This window comes from Peromyscus leucopus, chromosome 17 (assembly GCF_004664715.2).
Source record: "Peromyscus leucopus breed LL Stock chromosome 17, UCI_PerLeu_2.1, whole genome shotgun sequence".
Lineage (NCBI taxonomy): Eukaryota > Metazoa > Chordata > Mammalia > Rodentia > Cricetidae > Peromyscus > Peromyscus leucopus.
The window spans coordinates 20529153-20555931 of record NC_051077.1 but is presented as its reverse complement, the minus strand read 5'-3'; the positions used below and the strand labels follow the sequence as shown (position 1 = coordinate 20555931).

The 26779-nt window shown below is 47.5% G+C and overlaps 1 protein-coding gene across 1 annotated transcript in view; it reads right to left on the bottom strand.

The window, feature by feature from the left end:
* Gsr (glutathione-disulfide reductase) overlaps positions 1 to 26779 on the bottom strand; it is a 42683-nt gene that overhangs the window by 11039 nt on the left and 4865 nt on the right. Inside the window, 7 exon segments of the mRNA XM_028877187.1 lie at positions 2657 to 2743; positions 3931 to 4030; positions 7339 to 7393; positions 12167 to 12314; positions 15346 to 15415; positions 16813 to 16901; positions 18493 to 18519. Coding sequence (XP_028733020.1) covers positions 2657 to 2743; positions 3931 to 4030; positions 7339 to 7393; positions 12167 to 12314; positions 15346 to 15415; positions 16813 to 16901; positions 18493 to 18519 — 576 coding nt within the window.

The window sequence follows — 26779 nt, the reverse complement described above, 5'->3', positions numbered from 1 at the left end:
TAATAATCCTGCTTCAGCTTCCTAAGACCTGGGAGTTTAGACCTAAGCACTAGACTCAGTAAAACCAGAACTTTTTGTGAGTTTTTTTTTTTGTTTGTTTTTTGAGACAGGATCTCAATCTATAGCCCAGACTGACCTCAAATTCATATCAATTTTTCTGCACCAGACTCCTAAGTGCTGGGATTACAAGCTTGGGCCCGCTACATCCAGCTAGAATTTTTGATAACATTTACTTATAGTTCAAACGGGTATTTAATTTTAGCCAAAGGCCATCGACACCAAACTCCCCAGAGTCGGTCCTGTTTCCTTGATTCTTCCAATGGCCAGGCTTATGTTGCTATATGTGGTGGTTTGTAGGACAATGGCCCCCATAGGCTCATGTCTGGTCCTGACCTGAACCCACAGGAATAAGGGTCCTGAAGGGCAAGGTGTCGAGGTGGAGGAAGGGATGAGAAGACAAGATAGAATTCCAAGGCTACCCCAACAGGGACCAGGAGGCCTGTATGAGCTGGTGATTCATGACAGCAAGCTTTTGAAGAATTACCACATCTTATATACTATTTTCAGGGGAGAAGTGGGAGAGCCGGCAGAAGCTATCATACAATAGGACAAAGGGGGCAGGAGGCCACTCAAGGAACGCCGCACAAAAAGAACACAGGGTATCTCAAGTGTCACAGACTGGGCACACAGCAGCCTGGGACTGAAACCATAGCCCTTTAAAAAGAGTGAAGAGTTGGGTTCCCAGAATCTGAAGCCACAGCTTCCCCAAGGCTCTGGCTTCAGACTATTTCCTTCCTTCCTTCCTTCCTTCCTTCCTTCCTTCCTTCCTTCCTTCCTTCCTTCTTCCTTCCTTCCTCCCTCCCTCCCTCCCTCCCTCCCTCCCTCCCTCCCTCCCTCCCTTTCCTTCCTTCTTCCTTCTTCCTGTTTTTTTTCCAGACAGGGTTTCTCTGTGTAGTTTTGGTGCCTGTTCTGGAACTCGCTCTGTAGCCCAGGCTGGCCTCGAACTCACAGAGATCCACCTGGCTCTGCCTCCCGAGTGCCGGGATTAAAGGCGTGCGCCACCAACCGCCCGGGAGGCTTCAGACTATAATTGGCCTTGTTAAGCATATTCTTGCTTTTAGACAAGGAACTATATTCCTTTTCCATACACCAGGGCCTCAGGAAAAGCCTGGGACTGGCCTGGCTTCTAACATGGTCCCCAGTTGGTGGAACTGTTTTAGAAAGGATTAGGAGGTGCGTGTGGCCTTGTTGGAAGGGTTTGTCACTGGAAATGGGCTTTGAGTTTTCAAAAGCCCAAGCCAGGCCAGCCAGTCTGTCTGTCTGTCTCTTTCTCTCTGCCTGCTGCTTGTGGATAAGATGTACGCTCTTAACTACTGCTCAGCGCCATGCCTGTCTACCTGCTCATGATCCTCATCATGATGGTCATGCACGTACCCTCTGAAACTTTAAGCAAGCCCCCAATTAATTGAATGCTCTCTTTTATGAGTTGGTCATGGTGTCTCTTCACAGCAAGAGAACAGTAACTATGACACCACAGAAATGCTACGGCCTAAAATTAAATATATTTCCAGGGCTGGAGAGGTGGCTCAGAGGACCTGAGTTTGGTTCTAAGCACCCATACTAGGCAGCTCATGACTGCCTGTGAATCCAACTCCAGAGGGCTCCAACACCTCTGGCCTCCCCTACAAGGATACCTGCAATCATGTGTATGTGTGCACACATGTGTGTGCCATGTCCACAGAGGCCAGTTGTTGATGGATATGCAGTTGTAGAGAGCATCCCTATAGGTGCCCAGCTCGTCATTTAATGAAGGTCTCCAAGGTGATGCAGATGGAAATCCCTTCATTTTTGCATCCCCCAAAGCACACTGTTATTTATTACTCTGCTCAGTATGGTCTATGCTGAAAGGGTAACACAGACCATACTCTTGTTTACCAGGCTGAATCTCTAGAAAAATTCTACTGAAATTAAGTAATATCCCAAGGAATAAAGTACTCTGTAATGCTTTGTTTAAATTAATAGATAAAATAATAAATTTAAAAAAAGACCCGTATGTAAGCCGGGTGGTGGTGGCGCACGCCTTTAATCCCAGCACTCGGGAGGCAGAGGCAGGCGGATCTCTGTGAGTTCGAGGCCAGCCTGGGCTACTAAGTGAGTTCCAGGAAAAAGGTGCAAAGCTACACAGAGAAACTCTGTCTCAGAAGAAAAAAAAAAAACCAAAAACCGGTATGCTTAAAAATTGATTTTTTGCTATTTCTTGAAAAAAATCTGAAAAATAAGGATGTGCAAAAAAGGTACATGAGGGAGCTGGAACATTGGCTGCCTGTCCAGAGGATCCGGGTTCAATTCCCAGCATCCATATCAATTCCCAGCTCACAACTGTCTGTAACTCTGAACCCTTGGGACCGATACTTTCTTCTTCTGGTCTCTCTGGTCACCGGCGAGCACACAGTACACAGACATACATGAAGGCAAAACAGCCATACAGATTAGAGAGAGAGGAGGGAAGGAATTGGCACATGGGACCAGAGTAGAGGAAGGATGTGTTTGCAAAGCTAACCAGGGGCCGGCTGAGGTGTATGCACCTCGGTGGTGGAGCCCTTCCCCACACAGGATGATGCCCTGGAAGTGTGACTGACCAGCCCTGGCCGGGTACCTGTGAGAACTTGAGCACCTCCACGCCAGCATTCTCCAGCTCCTCGGTGCAGTTGGAACTGATGAGGGAATCAAAGTTTCTAAGAACCTGCACTTCGACATGGCGGCGGAGAGACGGATGTTGGGGAGGAAATGAAACTTGATTAAAGTCATAGCACGGACTTGGGAGAGCAGTTCCGGTCCTCTGTTACCCCTCCTCTTCCCGCCTCCCTCGAGCTCACATTGGGGCGGGGTTTAGGAGAGCCTCTATGTGCCTACGTCACTACTGTATCCGATTTCATCCACATCTATTTTAGAGTTCTGAAAAATGAACAGTCAAACTTCAGAACTCTATCTTCACATCCCTTTCCTTTCTTTTTCTGTTTTGCAGAATCTAGGGAAATTCTCATGTAGTAGGGCCGGCTTTCCCTCTGGTCTGTGGGAAGCTTTCTCAATTATCCTGTGAAAAATGGCAGCTAGATCCAGCATTTTAAACTAGAAGTGAATGGAGGGGTAGGGTGGGTGCCACACAAAAACTGGGCAACAGTCAAAGTTTCTGAACACACAATGACAGAAACTTAATTCATAAACAAACGTATACTGCGTCTAAAGAGTTTCTGGCAGGGCCCACCATGCCGCACACTGCAACTTCACCGTGCCGCGGATCTGAACACGCCACGCATGCACGCCATACTGCAACATGCCACTTAGCGCCAATGGCCGCCAACAGGCAGATTTCAGACTACTTTATGGTCACAACCTGCTGTGGTTTTACTGCACATATAAAGCTCCTGGCTCTTACAGAAACATACGGACTCAATACATATCTCTACCATCACTCCTGAGCACGGAAGGGTCGCGTTAGTGTATCTTTGGATTGTCCTGGATTAGAAGGTTTGATTTTAAAGAAGGTTTGACTACAAGAGCTGGCCTTGCTGCCTGGAGTGGTTTGAATGAGTGTGTCACATAGACTCGGGTATTTGAACACTGGGTCTCCAACTGGTGGCGATGTTTGGGGGGACGTTTAGGAGGTGCAGCCTTGCTGGAGGACCAGCTTTGACGATCTAAAGCCTCGTGACACCTGCAGTGTGACTGGACTCTCTGCTTCCTGCTTTGGCCGCCGTGACGGCCATTTGCATGGCATGCGCCCATCCACACTCACCCACACGTATCATATATACATAATAAGAAGTTACAATTTAAAAATTAGGTGATAGCTGGTTTTTAAAAGGTAAGAAAACTTCTCTAATTGGACAAAAAAAGGAAAGGAAGGGGAGGAGAGGAGACGGGACTTACCTTATCATGTCTTATCAGAAGAGACGTCCTGGAGCCCAGGGCGGAGAGGATGCCAGCAATCTCCACGGCGATGTAACCCGCGCCCACAATGACACTGCGGCTGAGATGAAAGCACAGGGTGAACACTTCATTGACTTGATTTTGGGATGGCTTCAGATGCACACACTCACGGGTTTCCCTTGGGCTCTTTGCCCAGTTTTCCCAACAGTTAATATTTTAGAGTAACATGGTGACCTGCCCCTGCACTCCCAAGCACTTGGAGGCGGAGGCAGCCTGGTGTGAGTTCCAGGCCATCCAGAGCTACACAGCGAGGCGTTATTCTCAGACAGAACAAAACAAAATTTTCCCCCAGAAAAGAAAGCTATCTTGCTGGGGGCGGCGGTGGCGGCACATGCCTTTAATCCCAGCACTTGGGAGGCAGAGACAGGAAGATCTCTGTGAATTCAAGGCCAGCCTGGTCTACAGAGTGAGTTCCGGGACAGCCAGGACTACACAGAGAAACCCTATCTCAACCCTCCTCCAAAAACAAAGAAACAAAGAAAAGAGAACAGAAGAGAGAGAAGAGAGAAGAGAGAGAGAGAGAGAGAGAAAGAAAGAAAGAAAGAAAGAAAGAAAGAAAGAAAGAAAGAAAGAAGAAATTTTTATTTGACATGTAAGGTTCCTATGTCCTACTTTTATCTATCTATCTATCTATCTACCTACCTACCTATCTATCATCTATGTATGTATGTATGTATGTATGTATGTATGTATGTATGTATCTATCTATCTCTGTCTATCTATCTATCTCTGTCTATCTATCTATCTATCTATCTATCTATCTATCTATCTATCTATCTATCTATCTATCTATCTATCTATCTATCTATGAATGACAGCCTCTGTATCTCAGCTAGCCAACAAGTCGTGGCTGAGACTGGTCCTGAACCCCCGCCAATGTTCCATACAGACATCTAACAGCACCATCATTTTCCGGGCGGGTATTTCTCCTCCTTCATTACCCAGTTCTATTAATCCTTGTAGCTTGACCTAAGGCCAATTTAAGAAAGCCATTTTAAGTCAGGCATGGTGGCTCATGCCAGCAATCCCAGCATTTGGGTGGCCCAGGAGGCCGCTGAACTCAACTTCCCGAATGCATTTCGGTTTAACAAAGGAGCTTAAGCCCCAGTTAAATGCTTGAATGACTGTCTGGATCAGTGATGGAGAAACCCTGTTGCTTCAGGCTTACTTCCAGGCTGAGGCATGGAGAGTCCCAGTCCCAGTCTGAGATTGCTACTACACGTTTCCCAAGGCTCCAGCACACCTCTCCCACTGTGCAAAGAACAAAGGAACTGTCTTCCAGGACTTTCCACAGACATGCCAGCCTACAGAAGCCTCCTGGCCTGGCTGGAGGATAAAGACCTCAAATGGCTGCAAATGACCGGTGAGGACCCTCTTAACCTAAAATCTTGAGCATGACTAGAAGCTTCCATACTCTTCAAAACCTGCAACACAGCTCCTCTGGCATCTTGGGACCTCTCACTCCTGTGTTAACCCCTTCCTTTCCGTAAGCCCCCCCCCCCCCACCCCCACCCCCACACTTGCTTTTCTCGGTTCCTCTCTCCACCTTCCTGCTTTTCTGGACACTGAAGCCCTACATCGTCCTAGGCATTACGCTAGATGGGATAGGTAACGGTTTCTGCCTTCAAAGTGTTTTCTGGCTTTTTCCGATACTGACACGGTGTGAACCCAGGGCCCTTTCTTTCCATACTAGACACGCCTCTCCACTGAGCTGTATCTCCAGCCTTAATTAAAAAATAAATAAATAAATAAAGTTTAAAGACCAGCCTGGCCAAGTAGCCAAGGCTGGCAATAAATCTGTTCAATAGCCCAAGGGGCCTTGAATTTACAATTCTCCATCTTTGACGTCCAGAGTAGCTGGGATTATAAATCTAAACGGTGGGCTGGAGAGAGATGGCTCAGAGGTTAAGAGCACTGGCTGCTCTTCCGGAGGTCCTGAGTTCAATTCCCAGCAACCACACGGTGGCTCCCAACCATCTGTAATGAGACCTGGCGCCCTCTTCTGGCCTGCAGGCAGACATGTGGCCAGAACACTGAATACATAATAAATAAATAAATCATAAAATAATAAAAAAATAAATAAATCCAAATCGTAAGGCCTGGCCCATGAAGAATTTCTAAAGAAACACACCCTGAAGCTGGCCAAAGAGGACTGAGTACTTGAAGGGTAGAGACCTCAGAGACAGCTGTGGATTCCTGAGAGGTGCGTACCTTTTGTGGGGAAGGGGCATTCGAGTGAAAAGGACAGGTCGCCATCACACGGCTTTTTCTGAGAGCTACAAGGAGCCCACTGCTCCCCTTGGCTCCCACTGGCCCTTCATCCCACCCCCATCACTACAGCACACACTGAAAACCACTTTCCAACTTCCGCGTCCCCAGAGCAACGCCCTTTTGCCTCCTGATGCCTTGAGAACTATCACCACCGCCTTCCAGAGGCTTCAAGCCGCCCACCCCATCCAGCCATAAACCCTCTGAGGGCAAAAACAGAACCATGAGGTGCACTGGTACCTCACCTACAGGATTTATTCAGGACTGTAATTTATGATTTAAAAAAAAAAAAAAAACTTGTAAGAGAAAAAGGAATGAAAAAAAGAAATCACCTACGAAATAGCTTGGAGGGAGGGAAGCTCTATGTAGCTCAGGTTGGCCTTGAACTCACTATCCAGCAAAGCTATCCTGCCTCAGCCTTCCAAGTGCCCCACAAGTACAGTGCCACATTTGGTTGTTGTTGTTGTTGGTTTTTCGAGACAGGGTTTCTCTGTGTAGCTTTGGAGCCTTTCCTGGAATCCACTCTGTAGCCCAGGCTGGCCTCGAACTGAGAAGAGATCTGCCTGCCTCTGCCTCTGCCACCACCACCCGGCTGGTTGTTCTTTTTTGAGACACGGGTTGCTCCAGGTTGCCTAGCCTGGCCTGGCGTGCCTAGCTTCCTGCCATTCTCTACTCCAGCCTCCAGCAACTGTGATGTGGACAAAGCACCACACCTAGCTGAAGTGCGAGTTCACTTCCCTTTGTTCCCAGAGCCCTTTTCTTTATAGCATGAATTAATTCATTCATTAAGCTTGTATTCACATCAATAAAAGTTCATTAAGTAGTTCTAAAATATGTAATGGGCAATACGTAATAAAGCTTGCTCAGGGGTGGGTCTAAAATGACTTATATCATCACCCAAACACAACTGAGTCATGGTTGGCTATTTCGGGATGCACGCTCACTCACATCGTATCTGTGGAGCCTAAAAACACTTCAGGGTGGCTCATGCTGAGGCAGGTAAGTCAACTAAGACGTCAGAAAAGGAAGCGCACTGGTTCCCAGGAGAGGGAGAGATGAATACGCGTCACGTCTGCTTACCTGGGCAGGTCTTCCAGCTGAAAAAACCCGTCACTGGTTATTCCCAAGCCAGCACCTACGGAGAAAAACACCACACTGTGGTAAAATGAACACACTATTTAACCTTGTTTTCAGCAAGGGCTGAGGAAGGGTTACACACTGTCATCTGGGCTGACCTGGGACTTACCTACGTAGCCCAGGCTGGCCTCAAACTCATGGCAATCCTCCTGCCTCAGCCTCTTGGAACAGTGGGAATCTGGAGTATAAGTTGCCATGCCTGGCCCAAACACAAGCTATTCAAGAACCAAATACTCTTCTCGGCCAATGCACTGTCTCCGCAGCTTTCTTAGACCTCCACTGAGAACACGGCTTCCTGGAGTCTACATTTTATGTTTATCTCAAGAAATAGGAACGGTGAAGGGTAAGTCAGTTTAGCTTTCCCCTGAAGGACCAAGATCCTGTCAGCTGTCATGAACACTCTGCTAACTCTGCTTTGTGTCTAACTCCAAGTCAAGCCAGGAAGCCAGGAGTCGGGTCTCGGCACCCTTCACTTCCTGCACTTTTTTTTTTTTTGAGACAGGGCCTCTCTACATAGCCCTAGCTATCCTGAAACTCAAACTATGTAGACCAAACTGACCTCAAACTCACAAGAGCTCTGCCTGCCCTGCCTCTGCCTCCCAAGTGCTGGGATTAAGGCATGCACTACCACACCTGGCTTCCACCAGTTCTTCTTCAAGACTACACAGACAGGAGCAGTGTTGATTTCCTCCTCAAACATTCCAGGTCCATATTTACATCTGTCCTGCTTCTCAATTCTCTTTCGAGTTCCCTTTATCTGAAACCCGTGAGGCCAGAATTTCAAATTTCAGAAGTTTTTCAGAATTGGGAATATGTCTATAGGGCATTTCTTGATGAATGTGGACAGGTGGTCCTGGGTTGTATTAAAAAGGTAGGCTGAGGCTGGGCGGTGGTGGCCCACGCCTTTGATGCCAGCACTCGGGAGGCAGAGCCAGGAGGATCTCTGTGAGTTCGAGTCCAGCCTGGTCTACAGAGTGAGATCCAGGACAGGCACCAAAACTACAGAGAAACCCTGTCTCGAAAAAAAAACAAAAACAAACCAAAAAAGAAGGTAGGCTGAACAAGCCCATGGGAAGCAAGCCAGTTAGCAGCGCTCCTCCATGGCCTTCAGTTCCTGCCTCCAGGTTCCCGCCTTGAGTTCCTGCCCTGACTTCCCTTCACAATGGACTGTAATCTGCGAGGCAGAATAAACCTTTATTTTCCTCCCCAAGTTGCCATGGTGATTTATCACAGCAATAGAAATGCTAACTGAGACAGACGTCTGAGGAATACAGCTGAAGATTAAACTGTACATAATAACCTGGGCATGAGGTCCTAAGCTTGTAACCCCAGCACAGGGGAGACAGAGGCAGGAGGACCAGGAATTCAAAGTAGAGAGTGGACTAGAGGTCAGTCTGGGCTTCAAGGCCTATCTTGCTAAAGATTTATTTATTTATTATACATACAGTGCTCTGGCGGCATGTGTCCTTGCAGGCCAGAAGAGGGCGCCAGATCTCATTACAGATGGTTGTGAGCCACCATGTGGTTGCTGGGAATTGAACTCAGGACCTCTGGAAGAGCAGTCAGTGCTCTTAACCACTGAGCCATCTCTCCAGCCCCTAAGGCCTATCTTATAAGTACCGTGTGCTGATCATAGTGCCACTGGAGCTCTTCAAGACCTATCTGTAAGGGGGGGGGGGAGGAGAGGAACCGCGCGCGAGCAACACAAAATATTTTAACAACATTAAAAAAAATTTATACATGAAATAAAGTGTCCTTGGGCAGAACTTTCTGCTTGTGGTATGTCAAAAAACTGGCTCTTGGAGCATTTCACATTTTCAATTTCCAGAATATGGATGTTTTAAATCTTAATTTTCCAAACTATATGCCCCTTACCATTTTAGTGAGAGGAAGTAAAGTACCCTGTCCCGATAATCCAGACAGGGCCTCTTTCTCTAACACTCGCTTCCTAATCTGGATCTGCTCAGTGAACAGATATACCCATCTTTCCAAATTTAAGAGCCATGAGCACACGGCACACCCTGGCAGGTCTCTGTGGTGAAGAGCTAAATCCCCAACCCCCTGAAACCTTTCTTTAAATCAGAGATGTACAGCATCCGACCTTTCGTGGGCTGTCTTCAGCCTGTTCCCCCTAGTCCAAGTAGGAGGCTCAGCAAGTCTCTACAGAACGTGGCTGAGAGTCTCCCATCTCAATTCCGGTGAGAGCACCCATACAGAACTATCTTCCACCTCCTGCAGACTATGGAAAGTCTCTCCTCATCCAGTCCCTGTCAGCATTCTTTCTGAACATCACACAGATCTTGTCACTGTTTATAAGCCAACAATGATTTGCTGCAGTTACCAAAGTGACTTTGGCTTGAGGAGGCTCCCATAATTCCATCATAACCTAATTCTAGTCCCGACCCAAAGCTCTTGCCTCCAGAAGTTCAGCGCCTTCAAACTGACTGAACTGGCTGAAAAGCCTTCAGAGATGTCTTCATTCCTCATTGGTTCTTCCTGCTCTGCTCTCTCTCAGCACATAGTTCTGATTGAGAGCCCCTTTCTTAGAAGTCTTCCTGGGTCATGCCTGTCCATGTGGATCCTCCCTTCTGTCTGAACATAGTCCAAGAATGGCATCATGTAAGAATTCTGGGTGCTTGTGAAAACACTCCAAGACAAGAGTCCTGTGACCTCAGTTTCTTGGAAACATAGAATTGTTCTTGGAACAATGTGTTTAGTAGATAGGAGTGAGTTTACTTCAGCTCTTGTTAGTCATAGGACTTTATGGAAAAACATGTTTTGTCACATGTGGCTTGTCCTTGTGATTGGACACTTTACTCAGGTGACTCTTCTTAACCCTCAGAGTACAAGCTGCCTGATGCTCTGAATAAAGCTGGCTACTGCATGAGACTTTGGTCCCCTCATTTTCAGGCCCCACTCTTCTAGGCTCAAGCTGCCAATGAAAGCTCTCTACACCCACCTCAAGACCATCTCTGCCTTCACCATCTGGCGCCTTAGAGAGCTTAGACGATGCATTTCTTGTTATTACCTTAATCAATGAAGTAACGTTTAGAGTCATTTAAAAGGTGAGGCTGGGGGCTGGAGAGATGGCTCAGAGGTTAAGAGCACTGGCTGCCCTTCTGGAGGTCCTGAATTCAATTCCCAGCAACCACATGGTGGCTCACGACCATCTAGAATGAGATCTGGTGCCCTATTCTGGCATGCAGGCACATATGCAGACAGACCACTGTGTACATAATAAATAAAATCTCAAAAATAATGCTTATAATAATGTTCTGTTGTTTTGCTTTTTAAAGTATTATTTTATTCTATGGGTATGGGTGTTTTACCTGCATGTATGTCTGTGTATCACATGTATATTGTGCCTGGAGAGGCTGGAAGAGGGGGCTGGATTCCCTGGCACTGGAGTTGGCTGTTAAGCTCCATGTGGGTGTTAGAAATTGAACCCAGGTCCTCTGGAGGATTAACCAGTGCTCTTAAAATGGAGCCATCTCGCCGGGCAGTGGTGGCGCACGCCTTTAATTCCAGCACTCAGGAGGCAGAGGCAGGAGGATCTCTGTGAGTTCGAGGCCAGCCTGGGCTACCAAGTGAGTTCTAGGAAAGGTACAAAGCTACACAGAGAAACCCTGTCTTGAAAAACCAAAAAAAAAAAAAAAAAAAAAAAAATGGAGCCATCTCTATAGCCTCACCGTTATTTGTGTGTGTGTGTGTGTGTGTGTGTGTGTGTGTACCACGTTGGTGCAGTGCCTGTGGAGGTCAGAAGAGGACACTGGATCCCCTGAACTGGAGTTACAGACGGTGTGATCTACCATGTGGGTGCTGGGAACTGAACTCAGGTACTCTGTAAGAGTACCACGTGCTCTAAATAGCTGAGCCTTCTCTCCAGGTCATGTTTTTTTTTTTTTTTTTTTTTTGCACTGCTCCAAACAGAACCAAGGTCTCACACTTGATATTATGTGGGAGAAAGAATGAGTAATCTGTCTTTGGAGTGAACATGGTCATCTGTTCATGATTCATCCCTAGCTCTTAGCCCAACACATAGATACACAGGCAGATAGGACCACCTCTGAGATTCATGGCTAGTTCAATCTTTCACATCTTGCTGTATAAGAAACAAAAACTTGGAATAGGGAGAGCTATCCTTTTTACAAGATTTCTCTCTTGAACAACTGTATATTGAGTCTCAGAAATAATAATTTGTCTGACAACCCCAGGTGGGCAGCACTCTGGGCCACACCAGGAACGAAAAGCTGAAGTTCTCCATGATTTCTCTTCCTGAGCTGTGGGAGCCCGTTCTGGGGTTCCTCGTGGCTTTACCCAGCAGGTCTGAATAGAGGATGATCAGGACCACGGGCCTGAGTGCAGGTGTCTGAGATGGCCTGCACTTGGCTGTGCTGGGGGAGGAGGTCTTTTGCTCCACCCCCTTGGCGTCTCTATAAAAACCCTGGACCAGAGACAGTCGGGGCCCGTTGGAATAGGTTCCAGGCCCTCTCGAGGCTATCCTTTATTTTCTATCTGTTTATCTCCGCTATAAATCCTTCTATCTAATATTTCCTGCTGCTCGCACTCAAGAAAACTCTGGGAAGCTGTGGGGGTGGCGGGTAAACGCCCCACACTGAGCTGGATGAAATAGCTTTCTTTGGCTCATCGTCAATTACCACGGAGATTCAAGACCTTCTTTTCTGACCTTTCTTAGGACAGAACCAGTGTAGGCAGATCCCAAGACGTGGCTTGTAAACTCTCTGACCGTACTGGCCTCTGGAAGACTCACCTGGGATCTGGCTCTCATGAGGAACTGTGGGCACGCCACCTGTGGCAATCAGGATGTGAGGTGCAGTATACTTTTGTCCATTGACTTCGACCGTGGGCTGAGGACCATCTGTAAATGTTGCATAGCCGTGGATGATTTCTATGTGGGACTGGAGAAGGAACATTGACATTAGCATATTCTTAAGACTTAAAAAGCAAACACACAAAAAAACACACCTGGTTGGGAGTGGTAGTTAACTCCTATAATCCTGTGCTTGGGAGGAGGCTGAAGGATCAGGTACTCAAGGTCATCCTTGGCTATATAGCAAATTCACAGGCAGTTTGAGCTATAGGAAACCTCTGTCTCACAAAGTATCTATCTGGCCGGGTAGGGGTGGCATACATCTTTAATCCCAGCGCTCGGGAGGAAGAGGCAGGCAGATCTTGTGAGTTCGAGGCCAGCCTGGTCTACAGAGCGAGTTCCAGGACAGGCGCAAAGCTACACAGAGAAACCCTGTCTCGAAAAACAAAACAAAACAAAACAAAATCTTCTGCCTCTACTTTCCAAGTGTTGGGAATACAAAGCTCAGCACGACACCTGGCTCTTGTAGCTCAAGTTTTCCTTTTTCTTTAAATAATTGATTTATTTTTATTTTATGTGCATTGGTGTTCTGGCTGCGTGTATGTCTGTGTGAGGGTCCCCTGGAAATGGAGTTAGACAGTTGTGAGCTGCCCTGTGGGTGCTGGGAATTGAACCCCGGTCCTCTGGAAGAATGGCCAGTGCTCTTAACTGCTAAGCCATCTCTCCAGCCACACCCACGTTGTCCTTGAAATAGCAATCCTCCTGCCTCAGCCTTTCACAGCTGAGATTATAGGTGGATTATAAAATGCCACCGCACATTGCTCCACTTAAGATTTTAACTTTGGATTTGTCAGTAACAAGAGGGATTCTGTGGTTCACATTCTTAGACCTCCTGACTGGTAACGGATACTCGGGAGAGCTCATTGCCCGTTAGGTGCTGGATGTGAGTAACAAGGAGAAAGGACGGCGCTACCTTGAGCCGAAACCAAGAGAACAAAAGCCATGCCAGTCACTCCAAGGAAAAAGACAGTACCTTTGGTTCCAAGAGTTGAAGGTGAAAGTCTTTTCATTTCCCGACAATGAAAAGACACTAGGAAATGACATGCCAGACAGACCATAAAGGTGAAAGGAACAGACACCAGAGAAATACTGCGGCCAAGACAGAAGATGCCACCTTTTGCTGTCTTTGGTGGGAAGAGAGTTCAAAACAATAAACCACACAGAGACGCTCTACCGTGGAAATTCTGGGAACTCTAATGCCTGACCTGCTCTGAGTGGATCCCTGTACAAGGGGTCAATCTGAGGCCTGCCAGCAAACTCCAGCCAGCTGTGACCTATGTCCTGGCACACAAAGGTGGACTATTAAAAGTTAGTGGAGCCACGTAAGTATGTTCACACAAAGGAATGAGTCAACGTTTTGTAGCATGTCTGGTTCTGAACTCTTTCCTCCCTCCCAACCTCCCCTCCAGGCCTGTTCTTGCAGGTGCCTGGCTTAATGAACTGAATTTCAATTAATGCCAAACCCACAAGCATTCCTAACAGCCTTTCTTGGGGAGGGGCGGGGGGCAGTGAGTTCTCCCTGGGAGAAAAAGGGCTGGGTAGCGACAGCACACGTAATGGTTGGGAGAAAGATTGGCACTGTCTGGGACATGGCATCAAAGTCTCTTTTGCTGTGGAATTCCTACCAGCCCAACCCTATCGCAAGGTCAGAGTGAGTTCCACCACACACCAAGCCTGAGCTTTGTACACATGCTGATTTCTCAATAACTTTCCTATCTTGTTTTTTTTTTTTTTTTTTAAGATTTATTTTATTTTATGTGTACAGTTTTGCTGTATGTATGCATGGGCACCATACATGCTAAGTGCCTGCAGAGGCCGGAAGACAGCATTGGATCCCAGGAACTGGAATTATAGTTGTTAGTCACCATGTGGGTGACTGGGAATCGAACTTGGACCCTCTGGAAAAGCAGCCGGTGTCCTTAGCTGTGAGCCATCTCATATGCCCATCTCTTTCTTTAAAATTTAGTTAGCCAAAAAAAAAAAAAGAAAAAGAAAAAAATTAGTTAGCTCCACTAAAGAAATTCCAGTAGGAGCTGGACACGGTGGCGCACTCCTTCAATCCCAGCACTCAAGAGGCAGAGGTAGGCAGACTTTTGTGAGTTCTAAGGCCAGCCTGGTCTCTATAGTGAGTGCCAGGCCAGCCAAGGCTACATTCTAAGACCCTACACAGTAGGAGGGGTGCTGGACAGATGGCTTAGGGGTTAAGGGGGTTTGCTGCTCTTCGAGAGGACCCAGATTTGGATCTTAGCACCCATGTCAGGTGATTCAACTGCCTGTAACTGCGGCTCAGGGGATCTGACACCTTCTTTGCCTCTATGGGCATCTGCGCGTGCGCATCGTATACACGCACGCACGCACATGTGCACGCGTGCACAGGTAAGTAAAAATAAATCTTTAATTTAAAAAGGGCATTGGGAGAGAGGGACAGAAGGCAAATATTTCTTGTAGGCAAATACACCTTTGTAGAATTTTCTTGGTAAGAATTTACTTCCAAAATCACATTTCTGAATCCGGTCTGTAAGAAGCTGTTCTGAGCAAATGTTCGACACTGGGTTTTCAGCTTGTGTTCCTGGCTTCGACTAGCACACTGTTCTGTAAATCCCTCTCTCCTGATTTAACTGGAGGGACAGACCTACTCAGCATGCATACATGAGGTGAGACCTGGTTTACAGACCTACATACACTGTCTACTCTTGGCAGAAAAGAGACTCTACAGCTAGACACTGGACACTAGGGGTCTGCTGGGCTCAGTAAAGTCAGCTTCGAAATTATTAATAGGAAAAATATAGAATAAGACATAGCCGGGTAGGAATGGAGCACGCCTTTAATCCCAGCGCTTGGAAGGCAAAGGCAGGCGGATCTCTGTGAGTTCTAGGCCAGCCTGATCTACAGAGTGAGTTCCAGGACAGCCATGGCTACACAGAGAAACCCTGTCTCAAAAAACCAAAAAAAAAAAAGTAAGACATACTAAGACACACCAAAAGGCTTCATTTTTATCTGGTCAGATCCGGTGCCTGCTCTACGACCCCTTCACCAAGTTCAAAGGCCAGCCTACACACCTTGGTTAAGTTGTTTTGGTAGATGGTGTTCAGGCGGCTCACGTAGGCATCACGCTTCTCCTTGATGACACTGGAAAGAGAGCGGAGTTGAGTCAGTACTCAGACGGTATTTCCTTTCTTCACCCAGCAGCCAGGGCCCCAGCCTCCAAGACCACTGACTGTCCCTTCGAACAAAGGAAGCAAGTGTCTGAAGACAGGTGTCCCCCTGCGTCTGAGGCTTCTCAGGTGCTGAGGGCCTGTTCCGTCCTGGAGCACGCTCAGGTGGCATCTATGGTATACACACGCCTCTTTTTGTGTAGAAAATCCAGAGACGGGCCAGCCAGATGGCTCAGTAGGTAAAGGCGCATGCTGCCAAGCCGGACTGCCTGAGCTCAATCCCATGCCCACAAGGTGGAAGGACCAATCCCACAAACTGTTTTCTGACGTCCACACGTGCTGCAGCATGCATACATCACACACACACACACACACACACACACACACACACACACACACACAGTAATAAAATATTAGAAACAAACAAACAAAGCAGGAGAGCTGTTCCAGCACGGTCCCCGATGGACTTTACATGAACAGATTTATTTAAATTCCTTGAGAAATTGATGGCTTCAAAAGTTGGTGGCAATACCTTAGAGAGTTACACACAGGACTGTTCTATTACCCAGCACATGATTCTGTACCTTCTAGGTACAGACCCAGAAGGACTGGAAACAGATGACTGTCCGCCAGTCTTCATTGAGGCATCACTCACGACAGTCACAATGTAGAAGCAACCCAAGGTGACGGCAAGATGCCTGGATAAGCACACTGGCACACTGCACAGAGGAAGCAGGGCAGAGGTGGCAGGCGGTAGTGAGGAGGATGGGAGCCCACTCCAGCCAGTCAAACCTTAACTGTGACCCTGAACAATAGATTTCAGGAGGCAGAGCCGGGCGGAGCTCTGTGAGTTCGAGGCCAGCCTGGTCTACAGAGTGAGTTCCAGGACAGGCTCCAAAGCTACACACAGAAACTCTGTCTCGGGAAAAAAAAAAAAAAGAAAAAGAAAAGAAAAGAAAAAAGAAATCAGGCCTAAAAAGAGATCGTATGATCCTACAGGCTGATAGCAAACTAGGGAATCAGGAGTTATTATTTAATGGCAATGATTGCTCAGAATGATGGGTAAGTTCTGGAAATTCATAAGGGGTGCTGTCTGTGAAACAGTGTGTATGTGCTTGAAGCCAAACTGTGTATTTACAATGGTGAAAATGGCCAATTTTACGTTGTGCATAAATACAGACACACACACACACACACACACACGGCAGTAGGGTTGATGGAACCCAGGCCCTTACACAACCCAGGCAAGGACTAATGCAAGCCCAAGCTACATGCCCAGTCCTGTACATATTCAGACCCAGTAAACCCCCGGCCCTCAAAGTTTCAAAACCCCCCGTACTTGTATGTGAACGGAAGCCCCTGAGCACTTACTGCCAATTGAATTTGCTCTCACAGCTCTGAAAGCCATAATCCGTATGATCGTGCATGAATTCTGAGTGGACAGCTGTGTTCCACATCACCTAGGAAAGAAGTGTCAAAATTAGTCAGGCGTGAGTGCCGAAGAAAGACAAAAACCACGAGGGAAACATAACTGATTTTTACATAACTGACTATTACTAGTCTCATAACTGTTCCTCTAAAGGTTTCCCGTATTGCTTATGCTTTTTGTTTACCATTGCTCTTACTCCTGTTTTAAATTCTCTATTTTTGTAAGCTTTGTCCTTTTTCATTCAGCTCTAGGAAACAGAATACAACTCCACTTTACAAGTCTACCATTTAGAAAGAAAAGGCACAAGGTAAGTGAAGAGTTTAAAAGTTAAAGGTAATAAATCCTATTATGCAGCCAGGAACTGTCAGCCTACCCTTTTAAGGACGTATGTGACCACAGAGGCTGCATTCTCCTCTGTGGAATTCAGCTCATTCTCTGGAGGCTGCTTATGCCAATTGACCATCAGAAGAAGGTTCAAACTGGCTAGTTAGTATCCATGCAACAGACTACCACTACTAACCACTTTAACTGTTCCATTATCTTAATGCATATGGAAGATTTACCAATGCCACAAATAAATTCCGTTAGCAAATGTCACTTTAACTTCGGTCATCCTGCAGCATTACACTTATTTACTCCCAGGTCACGTCATGGACCACACAGTAGCACCAGACACCCTCCAGAGAGAGGGCCTCTCTATCAACTGCTCTAGGGTTTTTGGCTCAGGCCTCTTCAGCATGGCGGCAGCAACTTAGGCCTATTCTCTAGTTACTGGCGATTGCTCTTTCACTCTATCCTTCTGACAAGAGTGATTTCAGGCTGTTCTGCTAACTATGAGGCAACTACCAGGGTATAGTGGAGCACGCCTTTAATGCCAGCACTCAGGAGGCAGAGGCAGGAGGCTCTCTGTAGGTTTGTGGCCTCCATTAGATTGACCTGTAGGTAAATTTGTGGGGCATTTTCTTGATTAATGACTGCGGTGGTTTGAAAGAAAATGGCCCCCAAAGGGAGTGGCACTACTAGGAGGTGTGGCCTTGCTGGAGTAGGTGTGGACTTATTGGAGGAAGTGTGTCACTGTGGAGGCTGGCTTTGAGGTCTCATCTATGCTCAAGGCACGCCCAGTGTCACAGTTCACTTCCTGTTGCCTTTGGATCAAGAGGCAGAATTGCCCAGTACCATGTCTGCCTGCCTCCACACCATGACGATAATGGACTGAACCTCTGAGCTGGAAGCTGCCACCTCCATTAGATGTTGTCCTTTGTGAGAGCTGCCGTGGTCAGTCATAGTGTCTCTCCACAGCAACAGAACCCCTCACTAAGACACTGACAGACGTCACAGGGTCCAGCACACTATGGACTACAGAAGAAAGGCTGAACAAGGCACGGGCAGTGAGCCAGCAAGTGGTGTTCCGCCATGGTCTCTGCTTCAGCGCCTGGCCCGACCTCCCTTTGTGATGGACTGCGAGCTGTAACCCGAAAAAAACCCTTTCCTCTCCTAGGTGCTTTTGGGCCTGGTGCTTGTCACAGCAACAGAAGGCTACCTAGGACAATCTGTAACGGGTACGTTTGGGACACCCTTATTCCGACCATGAGTATTGAGAGAAGGAGAAATTAAAGATTTACCTTTTTGGGGACACATCCCACATTCACCTAGGGGACAAAATTTAAAAAGACACAGGTTAGGAAAAGCCAATCCGAGTCATCCACACACCCACAGGGATGAATGCCAACGGTCACACAGTCACCCCGAGACCAGACACAGCGAGTGACAGCCACAACGGCCCGGATCCGACAGGCACTTCCTCCCCCTGCCACAGTGAGAAAACCATGCTTGTTCCTCGTGCGACAGGACAGAACACTTTCATCCATTATCCTCGAGAAGGGGGAGGCGCAGTGAGAGGAGACCGGGGAATAGTCTCTGTGAACTCGCTGAGGTACTCAGGTGAAGTTCCCACGGCCCTTGACAAACACCTAGTGGCCAACCTGTCTCATTCTCCCACGCCACAGCAGCGGGAACCACCCTGCTAGGAAGCCTCGGGATAAGATTTACAGACACAGAACACAACGTGGTCCCTTCCTGGTGCAAATGAGACAAGATTTCATTAAAAGAGAACAAAAAACAAAAAACAAAAAAAAAAGAAAAGAAAAGAAAAGAAAAAGAAAAAGAAAGCTTCACCGGACAGTCGAGAAAAAAACAAAAACAAAAACTATCATACAGTAAGGCCAGACAAAAACTCCCAAAGTGCTTACAAAAGGAGACCATCCTTGCACATTCACACTTGTACATGTCTGTTGATTTTGTGTGTGTATATGTAGTGTATGCTCAAGTGTGTGGGTGAGTGCAGGTGTGTTTACCTGCATGTGTGTGTATGTTAGTGTGTGCAGGTATGCTGTGAGATGGTCTGTATGTCAAATTGCTTTGATTGGTCAATAAATAAAACACTGATTAGCCAGTGGCCAGGCAGGAAGTATAGGCGGGACTAACAGAGAGGAAAATAGAGAGAACAGGAAAGCGGAGGGAGACAGTGCCAGCACCTGCCATGACAAGCAGCATGTGAAGATGCCGGTAAGCCCCGAGCCACGCGACAAAGTATAGATTAATAAAAATGGGCTAAATATAAGAGTAAGAGCTAGACAATGATAGGCCTGAGCTAACGGCCAAGCAGTTTCAATAAAATAAGAGTCTGTGTGTTTATTTTATGTGGGCTCCGGGACTGGCAGGACTTGGCAGGAGCTGGAGAGAAATTCTCCAGCTACACAGGTATACCTACCTGCATGTGTGTGGAGGTCAGAGGTTGACTTCATGTATCTTCCTTGACAGCTCTCCACCTTCTATGGAAACAGACCTTCCCCTGACACTGAAGCTCACTACTTTGGCTAGACGGATTGTTCAAAGAACCCCTAAGATCTGCCTGCCTCAGGACCTGGTGTAAGCTGCTACATCTGGCTTTTATGTGGGTTCTGGGGTCCAGACTCAAGTCATGCTTATATAGCAAGCACCTCACTTACTCAGTCATCTCCCGGGCCCCATAACTGCTTTTGATCATTTCCTTTTTATGAAAAGCTGGGGTGTGTAAGCATGTGCTTACAACGCTTTGTGAGTAGGGAATCTGAACCAGGGATGGTCGTACACACCAGGAATCCCAGCACCTGGGAGGCGGAAGCAAGAGAATCTGGAGTCCAGGATCCTTAAATAAGGAGAAGTTTTGAGTCCAGCCCAGGCTACATGAGCTTTGCCTCAAAAATAGATAGATAGATAGATAGATAGATAGATAGATAGACAGACAGACAGACAGACAGACAGACAGATAGGAGCAAATCAAAGCCTGGGCCCCACCGACTGGGTAATGTTCTGTGTATACTAGCAGGAAAGCTGCTTGAGAAGGGAAAACCAGACTGATCTCAGCCTAAATGGCAAGTCACAGGCCCCATGGCTGTCTAGATTCGCCCCCCCACCCCCAACACACACACACACATTCCAGACACTCTTTAACTGGCTAACTACTGACTAGGAAGAAGTGATCATTTATCTTGGCTGATATAAGAAATACTAAGACTTAAAAGAAGGTATCGACGGTGCATCTTTAAAAATAACCAGTGTGGGGCCAGCGAGATGGCTGGGTGGGTAGAGATGCTTGCAGCCAAGGCTGACTGCCTGAGTTTGAGACTCTGGATGTACCGACAGGAGGAGAATTAACCAGCACAGGTTGTCCTCTCACCTCCACACACCTACCATGGCAGGTGCATCCATGCACACATGTACACAAATAAATCAATAAACGCAGTACTTTTTGAAATCGGTGTGTTCACAATACCAACTGGCGCTGGTGGTGCCACATACCTACAAACTGGTGAGCAGTGACCAAAAGCACAAGATTGTAAGGCATATGGTATGGAACTTGGGATGCTGAGCAGCCACTGCTAATGAAACTAGAGAACCTGAGTATCTCTACACGGAGCTGGAGGGCTAGGTGCAGGGACAGAGGTTGTGATGTGGGAATTGGGAGGTGTCAAGGACAGCAGGGTTACATACAGGGTTAAAGCCAGACTGGGCAGTAGGTGAGATTCTGTCTCAAAAAATAACAAACAACCAACGAACAAGACTTATGTGTGGGAGCTCACAGAGGTTTCCTAGTCAGATCTGAGCTTGCTTTACCCAGCAGGGCTGCATTAGAAGATGGCTTGACCAGCTCCTTGGTGGGGTGTTTTCACGGGTCCACTGAGTGGGCAAAGTGGGCCTCGGTGCCCTTAACTCACAACCCCAGCCTCTGAAGTTTCGCAGCAAGGGTCCACTAACGGTTCCATCTAGAACACACTCCTAACAGAGTTCCTGAAGAGTAAACACACTCTAGGCCAGGCCATAGTGGCGCATGCCTTTGATCCCAGCACTTGGGAGGCAGGCGGATCTCTGAGAGTTCAAATCCAGCCTGGTCTACAGAGCGAGCTCCAGGACAGCCAGGGCTACATAGAAAAATAAACAAAACAAAACAAAGAATAAAAAAGGAAAAAAGAAAGGAAGGAAGGGAGGGAGGGAGGGAGGGAGGGAAGGAAGGAAGGAAGGAAGGAAGGAAGGAAGGAAGGAAGGAAGGAAGGAAGGAAGGAAGGAAGGAAGACATTCTACACCTCCTCCCCAGCCCACCTCTGGCTCCCTAGTAACCTCTAAAAGCAACTTGAACACTAGAATGCTCTGAACCACTCGGACCCATTATGACTTTACGCCTCATGTAAAACGGAAGCTACTTTGAGCACTGGTGGTTTAAAAGAAGTGTGCGGGCAGGATGCCGATGCCCGCCTGTGACCCTGGGAGGCACTGGCAGGACTAACAGGATTTCCAGGGCCAGCCTGGGCTACACGAAATCCTAAATTTAACAAACGAAAAAGACTGAAATATATGCTTCTGTTTAGGGTCAAGACGGCCAGACCTACACTACTGACTGCTAAGGTCTATCTGGTTGGTGTTTAAGAAGTGTCTACGTTTTTGTTTTTTGTAAACTTGGACCTATTCATTCATTTCCAGAATGCACTAAGCATCCATCCACTTACCAGGCACTGTGCAAGGTAACGCCCTCTGTGGATCTAATCCCAGAGTCTGAGGGGTCTCCTGAGCTCTAAACTTCTCTAAGGTGCCCACACGACCAACCAAGAGACTAGACGACTAGACGCAGAGGGTGAGAGGAAACCGCAACCTTCTCGGACCAGAGACTCCGCACTGCAGCGTCCCTGTACTGTGCACACTTCAGAGCCTGGAGACCTAAGAGAGGGCCGCGGTCCTGAAATAGCACTTGTCCTATTTTGACAGCCCTGGAGAAGAGGCTTCCTGAGGCTGTTGTTGGTTTTGGAAACCAAGCCCCACCCCTCTGAGCAGGACAGCAGATAAAGACACCTCATTGGAAAGAATAAAGGACCGTGAGAGCTGGAGAGGGCAGGGTTAAGGAGCTCTGGAGGTCCAGCCTCGCTCTCCTTCTCCTCCGCCTTCTCTAGCTGAGGTACATACCGTAGATCTGGCAGCGGGCCTCGAGTCCACCAGACCCTGTGGCACCCGGGACACCCGCAATACTAGCAAATGGAAGTGGCTGCTGGAGACCAGCAGCATCAGCTACGTGGTGGGTTTGAGGCTAGCCTGGGCTACACGTGATTCTGTCTCAAAAGAGAAAAGTTGTAAAAGTATGGCTGGAGAGACGGCCCAGCAGTTAAGAGCACACACTGCTCTTCAGAGGCCCCCAGTTTGATTCCCGGCTCGCAGGCCCGGTGGCTCACAACGACCTGTAACTTTGTGGTTCCGGAGTGTGTGTGTGTGTGTGTGTGTGTGTGTGTGTATCTGACACCTCTGACCTCTGTGAACTGCTTGTTTGCCCTTTAAAGACGTTCTTTTTTTTTTTTTTTTTTTTTTTTTTAATAAAAATATAGTGTTATCACTGTGAACCTGCCAATCAACAGGGCAAATGGCCCGAGTTAAATGATACTCGTTACCAACTCCAACCAGCTCCCCATGTCACACCACGTCTTCAACACCCAAGAGAACAGGCGGGTCTCATTTTATGAAGTTCTTGACTCACAAAGCAAATAAGGGCAATTTCCTGTTTTTTTTTAAGGGGAACCTGTTGGGATCAGAGGCAGTGAACTTCCTTTGCCCTGGGCAGTTCCGAAAGCTAGATTGAGAAATGAATGAGCACGCTGTCCATAATAAGCTGGGTTATGATTTGCATGTTGCTAAGTCATTGTTTGCTGAGAAGATGAGCCATCCATTACCGAGCCTTTCCCAGGCCTGCCCTGTGGTTTCTCTGGCAGCATGGTGCAGTCCAGCTCGGGGTAACATTGCCAATCACTCAGCCCACCTTTACCACCCGCTTCCCGGCAGACCCCCACAAGAACTGGGTTCCTCCTGATCCCAGCAAGTACTGGAGCTGGAGCCCCCACAGGGCAAAGGAGCAGTAAGTAAATCAGAGGGAGTTTCCCGTCCAAGGTCTGCGTGGGGGAGAGAACGACCCCGCTTTTGGGACGCGCTTCACGCTGCTCTCCTGCTGGCGTGGAGTCCCGGGTCAGGAGATGCACTGGTCTGCACTTTGGAGAGACTTTGAAACTGAATTCAAAGATCATCGCTAATGGTTTTCTCCTGTCCTCTGGGCAGCACGGGATCATCTTTAATTCCAGAGGGAAAGGTTCTGGGGGAAAAGATCCCTACTCCCATGTTTTTTATGTAATCCAACACCCCACAACTGTTTGTTCGCCTAATTCAGAAAATTAATTAACTAATTAATTAACTCCAGTGGACTCATGCTATCGGGTCTGTGAATGTTCTTCTCTGTGGCTCATCTTAGCGGCAGTTCTGGGCCCTACGGTTTTCAGTTCAGTGTGTGTGTGTGTGTGCGCGTGCGTGTGTAAGGTCATCTCATAGCTGCCATCTTACCACTGCTCATCATCAAAGTCTCAAAGGAACAGATACTATTTAAAAAAAAAGTGAGCCCTGGATGGAAGAAAATGCTTATCCTTCCAGCACTCGGGAGGCTAAGGCAAGGGGATGGCAGACTTGAGGTCAGCCTGTACTACAAAGTAAGATCCTGTCTCAAAAAACTAAAGGGAGCCACGTGGCGGCGGCGGCGGCGGCGGCGGCGCACACCTTTAATCCTGGCACTCAGAAGGCAGAGGCAGGTGGATCTTTGTAAGTCCGAGGCCAGCCTGGTCTACAGAGGAAGTTCCAGGACACCCAGCACTACAAAGAGAAACTCTGTCTAGAAAAAAAAAAGGGGAGGGGGGCAAGCCTCAAGGCTATTCCCAGCTACATAGAGAACTCAACTTGAGGCTGGGTGGTGGTGACACACACCTTTAATCCTGGCACTCAGAAGGCAGGGGAAGGTGGATCTTTGTGAGTTCGAGGCCAGCCTGGGCTACAGAGTGAGTTCCAGGATGGGCACAAAGTTACACAGAGAAACTCTGCCTCAAAAAAACAAAAAACAAAAGAGAGAAAATTCAACTTGAGATATGTGAGACAGACATACACATACACACAAATCTTAAATTTTTCTTTAGTTTTTAAAAATCAGTAACAAAGAAGGGAACTCTTAGACACATGCCAATCGTATGAGTCCCAGCGGCTGTGCCAGAACACCGGACTGGAGAACTGAAGTGGCACACGGTTCTCACAGATGTGTCCTGCCAGCTGGTTGGCAGTAAGGGTTCCCACTCCTAGCTTGTACATGGACCCTTTCTCCCAATGTGTCTCCCAGACAGAGGGAGAGAGAAGTCTGTCTCCCTCCTCTACAAAGATGCCCACAGGGCAGTGTTCTACCTGCGTGTATCCTTGCAGGCCAGAAGAGGGCGCCAGATCTCATTACACATGGTTGTGAGCCACCATGTGGTTGCTGGGAATTGAACTCAGGTCCTCCGGAAGAGCAGCCAGTGCTCTTAACCGCTGAGCCATCAGGGCCCATCTCCTATCTTCATCTACCCTCCTCATCCCCAGATACCAGCATATTGGCGGGTAGGGTTTCAATAGCACCAACTCATTCCTTTAGAGGGTCTATGTCTCTTAGGGAAGGGTCTATCCACTGTCTCACAGGCGTGAGTCAAGTCTTGGGGAAGATGACCCAGAGTGAGAAAACAAAAGAAAAACCTCAATCAAGCGGTCAAATAGGAGGCAGACATCCTCGCCGGTTATCTCGGAAGCACACCACACTGAAACTAGAAATATTAACAAACCCAGGACAGAACTTCCTGCTGTCTCAGCCCACAAGCACTCAAGGGTTTACTGGAGTTCTTCTACTGTTTTCCTAGTCCCCGTTCTGACAAAAGCCTGGTACTGTGTCTGACTCACCCACAAAGATGTGGGTGCAGCTTTTGAAAGGTATATTTGTAAGATCTTATTCCAGAAATACTAAATTGGGAGCTCTGGCGTGAAGACTCATGTGGGAACCCCTAGTTAAGAGTCTTATAGCTTGTTGTATGTTTGTTTCGGGGTCCCAGGTCTCACAGATGTCAGGCAAGAGCTTTACAGCTGAGCTACAACCCAGTTCTAACTGGTTGAGAATAAATAATACCTGGTTCCTAAGTGAGAGTAAAGAGGCTCCTTCCCTCTACTAGAGGACAATACTGAAAAACTTTTATCACAGGGCTGGAGCGATGGCTCAGAGGTTAAGAGCACTGGCTGCTCTTCCAGAGGACCTGGGTTCAATTCCCAGCAACCACATGGTGGCTCACAATTGTCTGTAATGAGATCTGGTGCCCTCTTCTGGTGTGCAGGCAGAACACTGTATATATAATAAATAAATAAATCTTCAAACAAAAAAACAAACCCCAAGCCCACAAACCTTTACCCCATCACAGATCAGCCCAGAGGATACATAGACGCCATGGTGTCTATGGCCAGTGTCACAGGCCTCAGCACTTACTGGAGTGTTCTCAAGTGTGTTAGCTGACAATCTGCTCCTTAGCAGAGCAAAGAGATTGAACAAAATGAAGTTCCCCTGACTTTATATCAGGACCTATGTGAGGCAAAAAACACAGGGACCCGTGTTTCCTGTTTTTCATTGAAATACATATTATTCTTAAGACTGGAGGTACTGCTCAGGAGCAGAACATACACTGAGCATATACAAGGCATGGGCTCAATTTCCTGTAATAAAAAGCAGAAGGAAGGTAATAAAATACCACTTTGGGGCTGCCAAGATGGCTCAATGGATAGATGCTTGCTGATAAGCCTGACAACTTGGGTCTAAACATCAGGACCTACATGGTGGAAGAGACACTGACTGGGGGCTGGAGAGATGGCTCAGTGGTTAAGAGCACTGACTGCTCTCCCAGAGGTCCTGAGTTCAATTCCCAGAACTCACATGGCAGCTTGTAACTGTAACTCCAATTCCAGGAGACCCAACAACCAAGACAAAACACCAATGTACATAAAATAAAAACAGATAATTAAAAAAAGAGAGAGACACTGACGCCCATAAGCTGTCCTCTGACTTCCACACATATGCCATGACATGCATGTCCCCTCCCCAAACTAAATAAATGTAGTAAGTCTTTTTTTTTAAACCCACCGAGACAGGGTTTCTCTGTAACATCCCTGGCTGTCCTGGAACTCGCTTTGTAGCCCAGGCTGGCCTCAAACTCAGAGATCCACCTGCCTCTGCCTTCTGAGCGCTGGGATTAAATGGGTGCACCACGACGTCTGGCAAAGTAAATCTTGATAAAACTGCTAGTGACAGACAATGACACCTTCTCAGCTGGTACGCAGCATGCCCCCTAGCAAGCACAAAACCTCAGGCGCACATCCAGCACCACATAAAGTAGGAAGTGGTGATGCGCGTCCATAATCCGAAAACTTGGGAGGTAGACACAGGAAGGTCAGAAGTTCAAGGTCATCTTCCCCTTTTGGTGCTTTTGAGGCCAGCCTAGACACCTTTAATTCCAGCAC